The sequence below is a fragment of the Phyllostomus hastatus genome, unplaced genomic scaffold (genome assembly GCF_019186645.2).
Source record: "Phyllostomus hastatus isolate PE091 unplaced genomic scaffold, TTU_PhHast_1.1 phas_scaffold_182, whole genome shotgun sequence".
Lineage (NCBI taxonomy): Eukaryota > Metazoa > Chordata > Mammalia > Chiroptera > Phyllostomidae > Phyllostomus > Phyllostomus hastatus.
In genome coordinates this window covers 15,727,987-15,743,068 of record NW_025334013.1, presented here as the reverse complement: position 1 = coordinate 15,743,068, position 15,082 = coordinate 15,727,987, and the positions used below count along the sequence as shown (strand labels likewise).

Genomic DNA, 15,082 nt, shown 5'->3' with positions numbered 1-15,082 from the left:
TCTCGCACGCCCCCCTACTGGGGAATGTGGCCCACAACCCAGGCACTGCCCTACACCGGGAATTGGACCTGTAACCCTTTGGTTCCCAGGCCAGTGCTCAACCCACTGAGTCACACCAGCTAGGGCCCAGCTGATTTTTTTAAAAAGCACATTTAAAAGGGTAGTTCAGTTTTCTCCCTATAGCCAGCCAGCACCTGAAAGTCACAGCCAGCCTGGACCTGTGTACAACCCTGGTGAGTCTGCAGTAGCAGAGGGTCTATATATTATACATATCAGCCTGTTTAGGTTTGCGTCAGAAGGAGCATTAGAGAACACTGAGTCCACCCTCTCCATCTGAAGATAACAAATGCACTCTCTAGGTAACAACTCAAACATGTCAGATTTGGATCAGTTTCAGTCTTATTAATACTCATCAAAACATACATGAAGTCAAACAAGAGGAAATAAGAGACAGCCAAGAAGGGCCAGAGGAAGCATGATAAGGTCTCCTACAGCCAAGCTGGATAATTTGCTCAGATAAATAAGTCATCTTTTTATAAACTTTCATTGTTGTTCATCATAGAAAAAACTGAAAATGCATGAAAAGTAAAAAGAAAAAATAAAACCCACATACTACCATGGGGCAATAACTATTGTTATCATTTTGGTTCCTTTCCCTTCAAACCCTTTTTCTATGTATACTTAAAAAAAAATGTTTTAAATAAAATTGCTTTCTACTTTCTTTAGAAAATATTGTCACAAGCACTTCCCTATATTGTTTAATATAGCTCAAAAATATAATTTTGTAATGTCTGTATTAAAGGTCCATCAAATAGCCCTGGCTGGTGGCTCAGTAGATTCAGCGCCAGCCTGTGAACCAAAGGGTCGCTGATTCGATTCCAAGTCAGGGCACATGCCTGGGTTGTGGGCCAGGTCCCCAGTAGGGGGCGCACAAGAGGGAACCACACATTGATGGTTCTGTCCCCCTCTTTCTCCCTCCCTTCCCCTCTCTCTAAAAATAAATAAATAAAATCTTTTTTAAAAAGTCCCTCATGCCCTGGCTGGTGTGACTCAGTGGTTGAGTGCCAGCCTGTGAATCAGAGGGTTGCCGTTTGATTCCTGGTCTAGGGCACATGCCTGGGTTGCGGGCCAGGTCCCTTGTATGGAGCACATGAGATGCAACCACACACTGATGTTTAAAAAAAAAAGTCCCTCAAATGGATGAACCATAATTTATTTAAATCTGTCCCCTCTTGTTGGATATTTAGATCATCTCCTTATTTTTTATATTATGTTACAAGTTGAAAATAATCCTATGGAAGCTTATAAAACTATTTAAATGCAATATTTTCTATTTATATATTTGACAGAAGGTCTTCCCTAAAACAGTAATATTCTGGGATCCTTCTGATCAAGCACATCACATTAGTGACCACAGGAAGAGGCCTGGGACACTGGACCCACATATGGAAAACAGGCCATCTGAGCGAGTCCTTGAACTTCTTTACTGAAGGCAGATTAGGCAGTAGAGTCAAACGACAACCACAACTGGGGCCCAAGTGAAATGGTACAAGACTGAGACTTGATTGCTCTCTCTGCAATACCCAACAGAGGAAAACTGTTTCAGGTTGACTGCTGTTATTAAACTTGTATAGGAGAAAGGATATCAGAAAGTTTGTGACAGATATCAAAAGCTTTTACTTATAGCATACAGTGAGTTTGTGGGAGAAGTGAATTAAAAGGTCAACTAACTGGTCTCTCTCCCACAGGCATCTAGAAGAGGGTTCTCTGCTGAGTATTTTTGCTGCAGAGCATGATGGGCAGATGTCACAACAGACAGAGGAGGATACCAGCCTGGCACCAGCAATAGCACAGTGTGCTTCCAGAAGTGGCTGGAGGCTGTAACATGTCAAGAGCCCTTCGCAGTAGAACCTAAATATGTTTCCCTTAGTCTAGCCACCAAGCAGAAAATTAAAACAAATTAATAATCTAGTTTATATAAGTTATAACACTGACCACCTTCCCTCCTAGAATGTAATGTCTGCTCTTAAGCAAGCCAAAGGGAGAGGAATATAAGACAATTTTGTGGAGGGAGTTACAACTGCCCCCTTGAGTTGCATATTGGGGGAAAAAAAAAAGCACCAGTTCAGATTCCAGTTTCCAAATTAAAAGATATGAGGAAAAAGGAACATGAGTAGTTTATAGAATACATAAAAATATAAAATATAGTAAAATTAAGTCTGAGCCAGTTAAGGCAATACAATAATGTTATTATTCTTTTAATTAAAAATGAAAAAAGGAATATTTGTGATTAAAATCCATGTCTAACATTGTATTTACCTATGGAACTTTTAGAAAGAGATTGCTTTTCAAACCTAACTTTCCCAGAGTTACTTGGGGAATAATTTGCATATTAAGTAGAAACAAAAACAAGCACCAGGAGGTAAAGAGGATCTTTCCCTCACCCCACTGGTATCTATTCAAAGAGATTTGCATCAACAAGATACACACTCTGCTTTTCATGTCTATTCCACAAGGGCTTTGGATACGCAAAAATGAAAGGACAAAACTAAAGAGATGTTTCTCAACACCACTAGAAAATCAAGTTACATGTAAATCTGTCAAATGTGGAAAGTAATTGTTACCTCTAACTCAGAACGCTGGAAAGAGCTAGAGTCAATGCTTCAGGACAGTGGCACTGGTGGCCAACAAACCCTTGTGAAATACTCTCAAATGTCAAAGGCCACAGAGTTAACAGTCACAGTATCTGATCACAAACAATTCCACGGGCCCATGTGGAAATGCGTGCTTTTCAAGACCTAAGTGAAGTTTATTGGAAAGTGTTGGGAAGGACACAGCAGGCACACTTACCTTACCAGTGCGTCTGGTTTGCTTAGCTGGTTATTAGGAATACAGTTTTCCATTAAGTCCTTGTGTGTACTTGGGCTCTTGCTAGTACATTTCTGCTTCTTCTCATTTTTACTAGATGAAGAAGGAATGCTCCCATTTGTGGCGCTGTGACTTCGAGGTGAGGAGTTCACAACTCCACTGGCATTTTTGTAATTTTTTGAGGAAGCAGTGCATGAGTCCTCTTTCAAGAGGTTTTCTGTACTTCCCACAAGATCATTATTTAATCTTTTACTGTTGATGTGGTTTTCCATATACTCAATTTCTTGTATTTTAGAGTCTACAGGTTGTAGAATGTTGTTATTATTTATTCCAAGGTTGTGTTTTTTGGCATCCTTGTCCTTTTCTTTCCCTTTTTCTCGATATTCTATCTCTGGCAAAGTTGTGGAAAGTTTTTTGTTGGCTGGGATACCTCCATTGTGGTGTATGAGGATCGAGGAATCCATATCAGGTAATCCTTTGGCTGCTACAATACCAAAAACAAACCAACAAACAAAAAACCCACACCGGAATATTTAGTTGTATAAAACCACAGAATCAACTGATTCAACAAACTGTATTATCTACGCTTAGAAACTCACTGCATTAATTTGCAACTTCATTTAGAAGCAGTAACTATACGACATTATGCTAACTTCAAGAAGCAAATCCAAATAAATTTGTGAAGCTGAACATTCAGAAAATTGTCATCATTTCTAAACACAAAGCCATTAAAGGTTTTGCCTCAAAAATAAGATGAGGATTTTATAATTAAGTCACACTTCACTTATCAGTCAAATCCAACTTGTCTATCACTGGGGTGAGAGGACACAGGCAGATCATATTCCTAAGAGGCCATATTTTAAAAGGTGCTTAAGTCTGAATTAAACAAACTTAATAACTTTATTGGAAAGAGAGATTAAATGAAACGAAAGAAGAGTGATGTTAGAATCCTGCCCTGGCAGGTGTGGCTAAGTGGATTGAGCACCTGTCCTGCAAACCAAGAAGTCACCCCGCGCATATGCCTGGCTTGCAGGCCAGATCCCTACTTGGGGGTATTCAAGAGGCAACCCACCGATGTTTCTCTCCCTTTCTCCCTCCCTGCCCCTCTCTAAAAATACATAAATAAAATCTTTTTTAAAAAAGAATATAAGACATCTAAATTTTAAAAAAAGATTTTATTTATGTACTTTTAGAGAGGGGAAGGGAGAGAAACTTCAATGGGCGAGAGATACATGGATCAGTTGCCTCTCACATGCCCCCAACACGGGACTTAGCCTGCAACCCAGGCATGTACCCTGACTGGGAATCTAACTAGTGACCTTTTGGTTCGCAGGCCAGTGCTCAACCCACTGAGCCACACCGCCAGGGCATGTTTTTTCTTGACTCTAGGGTTAACATAATAAGAAGTCTATATCATTTACTAGGAAACTTGTAAAAAATTTTCTGTATTAGGTCTACACATTCTAATTTGTCAAAGTCCACTTGAAGAGGTATTTTCACACCACAGCAGAGAATAAGATCTGGCATATATCAACTAAAACTATGGCCCAAACTTCCAGTTCTCAAACCAAAAAATAAAAAAAAACTGCTGTCAATTCATCTACTGAACTGATTACGGTAGATGCTTATTAGAGAAGTCCTTATAGAAAAGGTTCAATTTAGGTTCCACACTGCATTATATGAACCATTTAAAATGGAACCTATTCATTTTTGCTCTATTCAGAAAAATTTTGACTTATAAAACAATTTTATCTACTTCTCTATCTTATGCTTTGATTCTTGGCTTGTTTCAGTTACAAACTCATGTAATTATACATACTATTTTGCTACTGAGAATAAATACTTTAAAATATTTATTAACAAGTAAAATACTTAAACATTAAATAAGCTATAAAAATAAAATATATATATAAAAGACACATATTTAAAGGCACATGATCTTCTGACAGTAGGTATAAAACATCACCCACACTCTAGTTCATGACCAAACAAATCAATGGCCCTAAAAAAGGAATACTGGAAAACAGGAAGTCCTTGGTAATCTTCCAAAATCTCAGCAACTTAAAAAAAAGAAGTCCTGCCACCTAATAATAACTGACCTACTGAGCCAACAGCTTTAGGGTAAAGACCTACCTTCCTCAGACTCTTTGTCTTGCTTCTGTAGCATCTGCTGCTCTGGGGGGAGGGCTTGTTGAAGAAGTTGCATGTAAAATTCGTTCTCTTTTTGCACTTCCTTTTGCTTCCTTAACCGCATTTTGTAGCTTACATAACTTTTGAAGCCAAAGCCCAAAGTCACCACAGGGTACCCAATACTGCAAAGAAAATCCAGCCATAATTCCAAGTTAACAATAAAAAACACATGCATCAAGCACATGAGGACACCTATGACTGAAATTAAGAAATAAATTTTAGATGATGACAGTTGAGCACTCAGTCAACACATAAATAAGTGTGATGTCTGCTGTGGAAATCAGAAGCAGCTGGCATGCAGAACAAAGCCCCAGGAAAGAGGAGGACTGTTAGACATAAGGCTGCCCATCAGACTTCGGCGTTCTTCAGACTAACTCAAGAAGTACCGTGGTGTTGTTGGATACAGTGGCTAATGCTGTTCATTAACACTGGACTGCCTTGTGCAGTATTAGAACTTGAGCATCTATGCTTTTAAGATCTAACGGGGTAGAGATTTCATAAGGGGTCATAAGGAAACATTAAAAGCATTAAAAAACCAAAAGGACATCCTTTGGTTTTTAATACCAGAAGACAGGGTCAAATTCAGGTGACTAATTTAATCTTGCTGCCTGAAGGGCACTATCACCAGCTATTTCTGGAAAATTATTTCGTAAACTGTCCATCACTTAAATAAGTATCTGATATTATCAGTTTGTGACATCAAATTAACAGCTATACTTACAACTCTAATCTCTGGGATTAAAAGTTGAAGTATTTTCATTCAACTCATCAGTCTGTTTCAAAGCCTCTGCAAGCACTGTCAAAACCCATATTAAACTTTAATAATTCTAAAACTTATTAATCATAGTTAGTCTAGAAGTGACCTCACAACCAATTTCAGTGACAAGTTTTATTGACCAGGTTTATTTACTTCACTTATTTGTGAAAAGGCTTTAAAAAACTGGAAACTTTTTTTTTCAGTTGATTCCTGTTTATCTTGGTTTCTGCCTTAGTATTAGCAAAAATTGGTGTGTTCAAAAGAAACACACGTTAAGTGGTGCTTTCCACAATACATATAAATAAGAATCAAGCTCATTTTAAACACTGTTTCCCCTGGCTCAGTTGGCTGGAGCCACCTGTATATCAAAGCCCACCTGCCTGGGTTTGAGCCCCAGCCAGGGCACCTACGAATGGCAACCAATTGATGTTTCTCTCTCACACCAATGTTTCTCTCTCTTCCCCCCTTCCCCTCTCTCTAAAATTAATAAATATATATCTTCTGGTGAGGATTTAAAAAAAATGTTTCATGGTTAAGGTTAAATGAATAAAATATCTTAATATTCATTTACATTTCATAAAAAATAATATTCCTTTAAATTTTATTAATAATATTCTCTTGCTTTTGTAAATTAGCTAAGAAAATTATAAGTTCATTTAAGCTTATGAAATAGCCATATATTCTATCGACACCTTTGGAAATCAGTATGTGATTATAATAAAAATAGATTAACATTTGTACTTGGCATTAAGTTAAGTAAAAAAGAAAACACTTTAAGTAAAAAAAGTGTTGAGTAACTCAGCTGAGTAACTCAGTTGGTTAGAGCATCATCCAGATACATCAAGGTTCCAGACTGATCCCCAGTCAGGGCACATACAAGAATGAACAAATGAATGCATAAATAAGTGGAACAAGAAATCAGTGTTTCTCTCTAACTCTCAAATCAATTAAAAAAAAAAAAAACACATGACATATATCACTTCATTTCATCTTCCCACGACCCCATGAGACAGGTCCCCAATATACAGGTTAGAGAACTAAGGCTTAGAGATAGTGACATGCCCAAGGCAACAAGGCTGCTGGGGGACAGCTGCCGGGATTAAAAAAACCTATCTGCCTAGATAGAGGGCTCATGCTCTTCTGGGTTCATGTAAAATCTCTAAGGAAAAAATTTACAACTGAACTTACCATTTACATTAAAAACACTGAATTGAGTTAAAGATCAAGAATATATGTAATACTCACCAGTGAGCAGCAAATGGACGACAAAGGTCTACATGAAAATTTTTAAGGTCTTTAAATCTAATTGCTGCTTCAATATAAACAAAGAGTATCCAGAGGGACACAGTGGGCAAACACACTCCCCTTTCTGTGGGAAAGCAGCAGAGAGACAAACATCAATGATACATTAATAGAACAGATGGGTTGTTTGAAAGACTAGTTCAACTACAGTAAGTTCCATTAAGACTTTTAAACCAATTAAGAAGCAATTTAATCCAAACTGAAAGCTTTTATATAACAAAAGATACTGTGGAATCATAGGCAGAAATAAAAGACAAACATTCTGGCAGAAAATATTTACAATATATGTAAAACAAAGAAGTTACAGCACTAGCATACAAAGAACTCCAATGAATCAATGGAAGGGCAATAAATCCAAGTAAAAAAGAAAACACACAGAAGGCTTTAAACATGAAAAGATGCTCAACTTCATTACTGATTAGAAGACACAAGTCCCACCTTAAAAATTAGTTTCCATTTTTTTAACCTATCGGCTAAGCAAAAATTTAAAAGATGTAATAGTATAGGGAGGGTCTGAGCAAAATTCATTCTCATACTTGGCAATAATATAAATTGAGACATACTTTTTAGAAGGCAATCTGGCATTATAATTAAGTTTAAAATACTTATACCTTTGACCTAGAAATTCCAATTCCAGAAATTTACCCTACAGAAATATAAAAGAGCCATGGGATAAATGTATAAGAATATGCATTGTATTATTATTTGTTAAAGTAAAAACGCAGAATTAATTTAAATGTCTATCAATAGGGAACTGTTTAATTTTGGTAAATCTATATAATAACAACATAATACAGCTTTCAAAAGAATAAAAAATTGTATTACTATGAAGTGATACATAAAAAAATCAATGATTAGTCCTGGCTGGTGTGGCTCGCTGGACTGAGTGCTGGCCTGCGAACTGAGAGATCGTTGGCTCAGTTCCGGGTCACGGCACACGCCTGGGTTGTACGCCGGGTCCCGGGGTGGGGGCGTGCAAGAGGCACCAATCCATGTATCTCTTTGCACACTGCTGTTTCTCTCCCTCTTTCTCCCTCCCTTCCCCTCTCTCTAAAAGTAAGCAAGCAAATAAATAATTAAGTAAGAATGAGTTATAGCACAAAGAAATGGTTTTGACATTTAAGTACTTTTCAAAATTTATTTTCTTAACTACAAGCTCATGTTCCTTTTGTAATTAAAAACAATTTCCAAGGGAGAAAAAAAGCAACTTGCAACAGAATAAATAAAATGCAAATAATGGAACATTGTTCAATATCTGCAGGCTAGGTCCGTATTTGTCAGGATGTGACTAACAATGGGGTATGTTACAAAGATGGACTACACAGGCATGAGGTCCAGTAACTGTGGAAAGAGCTCCTCTGAGACTATATAAGGCAAGTAGTTATGAAGGAGAGAATAGGAGGGAAAAAATTAGTCACCTGAAGGACTAAAGGGCTTTTTGCTAAGGATCTTTGGGATGAAACAAACAAAAACTTCATAGAATTTTGGAATTAGAAAAAAGATAATTTAGTCCAACTTCCTTATTTTACTGAAGAGTAAAGTAAGACCCAGAATTTACACAAATTGCGTCCAAGTTTACAGAGATAATACAGTCTGCTTCTAATGAGAATAACCCTAAGTCCCTTTAGACCTAGTCTGTGAAGAAGGAACACACCCCAAGCTCTGTGAAGGTAGCTAATGGACTGAATCATTCTTGCAGATTTAACACACACATACACCAAGTTATTTTTACAATGTAAGAAGACAAATAGCAACCTTTAGGATAATGTATTTTCAAATTCATTTCAAAATGCCTCTTAAAAATTAATTGCTAAAGTTATCACAAACATAATAAGCACATTACAGAAAAAAATAGAAAAATTTAGACAAAATACCTATATTTCTTAACCTATCAAATAACATAATAAAACTATGTTGAAAAATATTTTTGAACAAGTGTGATAGTCATGTACACAGTTTTATATCCTATTTTTTCCCTCTGAACGGCAAGGAAAGAAGTTTATAATATAGTATTATCTTCTTTTGTGGCAATACATAATTTCATCAACCATTCCTAATATTCTTCAAAAAGAATTTAAAAATTTTAACAACTGGAAGAGAAATTAATCCTGTTATATAAACTGCACTATCTGTCAGGCCCAATAAGAACACAGTCTGTTTTGTTTGTCTGCCTGAGCACTAATCACTCCTAATTAAAACATACTTCACAGCTCAGCTATTCCAACATACATTTCTGAGCCTAAGGCTAAAGAGACACAAGTATCATTTATGATCTTAGCTCCATTGCTGCCCTGTGAGTCACCCACTGAACTCGTTCCCAATAGGTTCTATTAATAGTTACGTGCGTATTTTCTTTTCCTCAACTACTGAGACATTATTACAGTAACATAGGGAATGGGAATAGTTCATCAGAGTCACAGCTCATCTGAGCTGGATGGCTCCCTTAAACATTATCTAGATTACTCTACTTTCATATGACAAAGAAATTGAGACCTAGAGAAAATGAAAACTGTAAATGGCAACTCACTTGAAACTGAGGCCCAAGACAAAGAAATACAAGCAAAAACTGGTGTGGAGAAAAATCACTTGAGTTAAAGGAAAGCAGACTAAGAAGCCATCATGCTAGCTCATAAATCAATCCTCTAGGAAAGAGTGGTAAAGATGGAGATGAAGAAAACTGCGCTCTTAGTAGAGACTTTAAATAACAGCTGAATTGTATCTTCTACGTGGGTCAACATCATCTTCTTAGCACCTTTGAGGAGAGGATGAATGTTGCTCCAAAGAGCTTTTATTAGTTGGTGCTCCGTGAGTGGTCAAAATCCTACAGGTTGCAGCTGGGCCTAAGAATCAAGTTTCATGCAGTTCTGCAGGCAAGTTAAATGATCTGGGAGCCAATCCTCACATCCTCATGTATCCCACATTCAGGCTTTCACAGTGGAGGGAGCTGTCAAAACATCTTATCCCATCTTAGTTTGAAACAACAGTATAGCTTTAAGAAGAAGGGAGGTGACTATGTAACTCCATTCAAGTCAGAACATACCGAAACTGGAAATTTTGGCTAAGAGAACTAGGGAGACCAAAATGGTGAAGTGCTTACAATAACACACGACGAAAAGCTGATGAAACCAGAGGTGTCGTGCCTACAGAAAGGAAGACTTGAGAGGATATGGCGGTGTCTCTAACTCTAAAGAAATGTTAACATGGATGGAGGTTATACTCCTTCTGTGGGTCCAATGTTTGGCCTTGAGGGGATGGCCTGTAGGCTCCCTGAAAGTTTAAGGAAAAGTTTTGTACTTTCCCATATATTTTTTTCTGGGGAAAACCTGTTTACATCTTCTAAGAGATCAGTGAGCCCCAAAATAGTCAAGACCTACTGGGTCAAAAGTGTAAAAAAAGTCACAAGAAAATTCTGGCTCAGTATGAGAAAGAAGTTCCTATTATAGCTGCTCCAAAACGACAGTAATGAGTTCCTTGTCACTATAGGTTTTCAATCAGAGATTAAACACCATGTGCAAGGGATCCTGTGGGGATTCTTGTACCAAATAAGATTTCAACTAATTACACTTTAAAAAAAAATGATGAGACAGTAACAATCAAGATACCAAATCATAAAGGCTTAAACTCTTGAATCAATAATGAGAAAAAGATAAAATATATTTTAAAGACACAATTTATTATAATCTATTAGGAAAAGACAATTTTAAATTGCCTGCATTAAACTCAACTCTAAATAATTTATTCAAAGATTAATCACCACATTTAAAGAGCCTGAATCTAAGATTTCTGTCCATCTGAGAAACCAGTAAGACTTACCTGTGTGCCATACGTACTGAACCCACACATACGTGCTAGCAGCAAAAAAAAGCCATTGTATGGGGATGAACAGCAGACATATTATATTTGATGTGAACGCTACACAAACAAAAAACACTGAGAAGGCCTAAAGGGAAAAACAAAACAAAAAACACATCTTAGAACTTGTTATTTTCAAACAGAGAATAAAAAAGCGTATCAGACAAAATCTCTAAAACTTCCATGAAACAACTACAGAGAAAATTATAACAGGAAATTTTAAACATTTAAAATCAACCATATAAAAAATAGTGGTTAATTTAATACTAAAGAGTAATCCTATTTATAGCCTCAAAACATGAAGATTAACTGGACTGGAACAAACTGAAGTCAGTTCACAGTTAAGGTTACCTGGACTCCACAGGTGGGTTATCTGAAGACTGGAATTTTAACACAGAAAAGGCTCCTCTCCTCACAATACATTCCTAAAGAGCCTCACGCTTAAAGGGTAGGCTTCTGGAGTACAGATGAACCATACTAGTAATGAGAATTATGATGTTAATATTTTAATAATGCAGCCTGCCTCTGGATGTGCCTCTACCTATTACCAATGGGACAGGAGCTCAAAACTGTCTCTTCGAGGCATGGGTTTGTTCTGACCAAAGCACCGGGCCCAGGTGGAAGAGAAAGAGGTCTAAGATGCGGCTAAGTAACACAACGGAACCACAAGGTCAGTAGTTCTGAAAACACACGGTCTTGAGATCCCTGGGGGTCTCTGGGATCTTTTCAGCAAGTCTTCCAGGTCAAAACTATTTTCATAATAACACTAAGATGTTATCTGCCTTTTCCACACTCATTCACTCAGGAGCATGATGGTGTTTTCCAGAAGCTACATGATATGTGATATTACAATCGACTGAGTTCAGAGGCAGATATGAAAATCCAGCTGTCTTCCATTAAGCCAGACATTATATAAACTTGCAAAACTATAGTCAATCACCCAATTTTTTGTTTTGGAAAATAAATTTATTTCTCATTAAAAAAATTTAATTTGTATTAAAAGAATGATTTTGTTGTTTTTAAGTGAATGAATAAATATTCAAGTTTTTGTTTTAATTTCTAATATAGTAAATATGGATAGATACAACTCACATAAATAAAAGCTCCTTGAAGTGAGTACTCAATAATTTTTAAGAATGTAAACAGGCTCTGAGACCAGAAAGTTTGGGAAGCACAGCTCTAACTCGAAGCCACTCACTCACACAGTGAAAGGGGCTCCAGAAATACTTCAGAGTAGAACTGGGCAATCCTTCTTCCTCTACTACTCTGTCCCCTCCCTAAGGCCTCCTTCCCTCCCCTTCTCCGCACCACAGTGACAGAGGAGGAAGGATCAGGATTTGATCAATGGGTTTAGACAAAACAGCCTGAGAGGCCAGTGTCAGTCCACAGACCCAATTTAGCTCAATAGTCACCTAAGTATAACTGATAAAATCTACTTTAAACAGTTTCATTAGCATTTGTTGAAGACTTTCTTAGAAGGGTTATTAAGCTCATGAGTTAATAAACATACCAGTCCCTGGTATCTGAAGGAATCATAGACACTTCTGATGAAAAGCCAAAATGGCCACAGGTATTCAAATCTGAACTCCAGGACAAAGTCTGCCAGAAGGACAAGTGCCCACACCACCAGAAATTTCAGGTATAAAAATGTACTGCAAAATAGAAAAATAAAGAATTAATTTCAGGTCACCTGTGAAGAACTAGAAAGAGAAAAAAACACATTGTTTTGCTTAAAAGAGACAAAAAGTATCTTCATACGCCGCAAAAACAAGGGAGATAAAGGACAAAAGGAGACGCTGCCCTGGCCCGTCTAAATTTCCAAAGCTCTGGGGTTCATTCTGGGGCCCACAGCTATCAAAGTGAGATGGTGACCAAATATACTTAATTCCATTTAAGATGGAAAAAATTAAATCTCGCCACTATTTTAAAATGTGCCAAGTCTCTGACTTTGAAATACTGCAACACTGTCAAAATTACAGTGCTCAAGCTGCTCTTCATTAGAAGAAAATGCCACCGTGGAAAGGCTTCTGGTTTCTTGTCTCCCTGCCCTCCACACCTGTCCGAAGTCTCTGACGTTCTTTATGTGCATCCCACACGCCTGGAGAATCCTGTTTCCCTCCACCCCCTCTTCTCCTCTTGCCTCTCTGTCGTTTTCATCCACATTAACCAAATTAAAAACAAATGACTTCCCAAAATAGCCAGAAACCAACTTAGGGAGCAGATGCCAACGCTAAGGGCTGAGGGCACAAAAAATATCCATTAAAGAAAAAAACCCCTGAAGCATCCCAGCCTTGTTCGATAGACATGCACTCCCACTTCCCTCTGGACTTACGGTAAACAGAAACACACTTTGCCAAACCAGTCAGAACATACATCTAACCGCTGCACAACTCAAAACAAGGTAAGGGACTGAATTTTAAAAAATATTTTTTATGTAATCTAAAAGTCCATTCTTCTAGTTCATTATCTGTATAACAGACAATAGAAGTCTTCAGCTTCTACCTATGAATAAGCCCCTAAATTCCATGTCCTTAACCCTATTGATTCTGGAGCAAGTTAAATTCAGGTTTTTTTAAAGGTTTTCTAAAATAGATGGATTGGAAATAAAATTCACTTTCACTTGGGCTAGAGCCTTGCATGGTGTTTTGCAATACAAATATTCCAATAATGATATAATTAAATTAACTGTATATATACCAGCAACAAATCACAACTTTTAATAAATAAGTTTGAAATAAAGTAAGGTACAAAAACACTTATACCTGGGTCGGGGGAGGAAACAACAAAAACAGGATCCAACATTGAGGGCCCTTTCTGTGCCCTCTGAAGCCACACAGGAAAAGATGTCAAGGACAGACACATCCGGCCCTCAATGAATGATACGGTATCATAATGACACACATAATTTGCAGCTAGGGTCAATTTCCAATACTAATTCTTGGTAGAACTTTTGGGGCTTGATAATAAGTTTCAATTAAGAGGTTTATTGAAGAATAGAGGAAACTAAAACAAACCAGGAGAACACAGACTGGAATCCTAAATCCTACCTTTTAGTTCCATTTCACTAGAGTCACATTAGCCAGATAAAGAGAGGACCCTCATTCTCACTCATTAAATCCCATCACTAGTCCAGTGGAGAGCAAGGCAAATTTTATTGGAAGGAACTGAATCACACAGGTGTTGGGAACTGCCCTGCCTGGTTTCAAAAACTAACCCCTTGTGCCTGAGGCTGAGTAACAAGACTTTGGGACCCTAAACCTATAAGGAGACAAAGTTTATCTCCCTGGAGGGGCGCCATACTGCCCCCTTTTACTTCACCCTGCTTGGCCCCGAGCGGATGACTAGTTAGCCAATGACGGGTAAGATTCCTCAAGGGAGGAACAACCTAAGACAGGCATGGTCACGAAGGGGGCCCTCGGGGAAGGACTTGGGGGGGCTACAGAAAAAGGGGGTGATGGATCCTTGCCCCTCGGCTTTGACATAGCCTGAGTCCTCATTCTGTCTTTGAGAAGTCCCCTAATCTCTTGGCTGCCATACTTCCCCTACCTGACTCAAGCCTGAAACAATGACAGAAGGCGGTGCAGCCCTGTGTTGGAAGGGGCAGGTTCCCTGGAGCAATCAGGCCTAAGAAAGAATGCACAAAATCCTGTGAAACCTGCTTTGCTAAGAATATCCTCAGTTTTCTGATAAGGGTTCAGGCAGGAAATGAGTTTGTTTCCCAAGGTTTTATAGCCCTTTAGCTAACTAACCCAACTCAAAATAAGCCCTCATAGTTCTTGGTATGTTATCTATTGTTTGATCCTTACTGCCTGACAATGATAGACGAGCTTTACCTGTATTCCTCTGCAAACTGAACCCAATAAAAGCCCACTGAGGAAAAGGCTCCTGGCCCTTCTCCTTTGAGAGATCGGCCACCTTTCCTCCCCAAGCAGATTATGTCTTGGTAGACTTATTCTCATCCATGGTGGCCGGGGGAAGCTCTGAGAGTGGAGCCCCCACCCCTCACAGGCATTCAAGAGCACAAATAAAGTTTGCAACTAGATTGCCAAGCTGCTTGGCTTTAAAACTAAAAGAATTTTTCCTTGTTTCTAGAATTGTTTCTAGGTTTTAAAG

General features: G+C 38.0%; 1 protein-coding gene across 1 annotated transcript in view; it reads right to left on the bottom strand.

Moving 5' to 3' along the window:
- Positions 1 to 15,082, bottom strand: part of MACO1 (macoilin 1) — a 58,419-nt gene that overhangs the window by 29,283 nt on the left and 14,054 nt on the right. The window contains exons 2-6 of the mRNA XM_045859681.1: positions 12,480 to 12,621; positions 10,931 to 11,057; positions 7,061 to 7,184; positions 5,002 to 5,180; positions 2,851 to 3,352 (exon numbers count right to left, since the gene is read on the bottom strand). Of these exons, the coding sequence (XP_045715637.1) occupies positions 2,851 to 3,352; positions 5,002 to 5,180; positions 7,061 to 7,184; positions 10,931 to 11,057; positions 12,480 to 12,621 (1,074 nt within the window). The remainder of the gene's footprint in view (positions 1 to 2,850; positions 3,353 to 5,001; positions 5,181 to 7,060; positions 7,185 to 10,930; positions 11,058 to 12,479; positions 12,622 to 15,082) is intronic.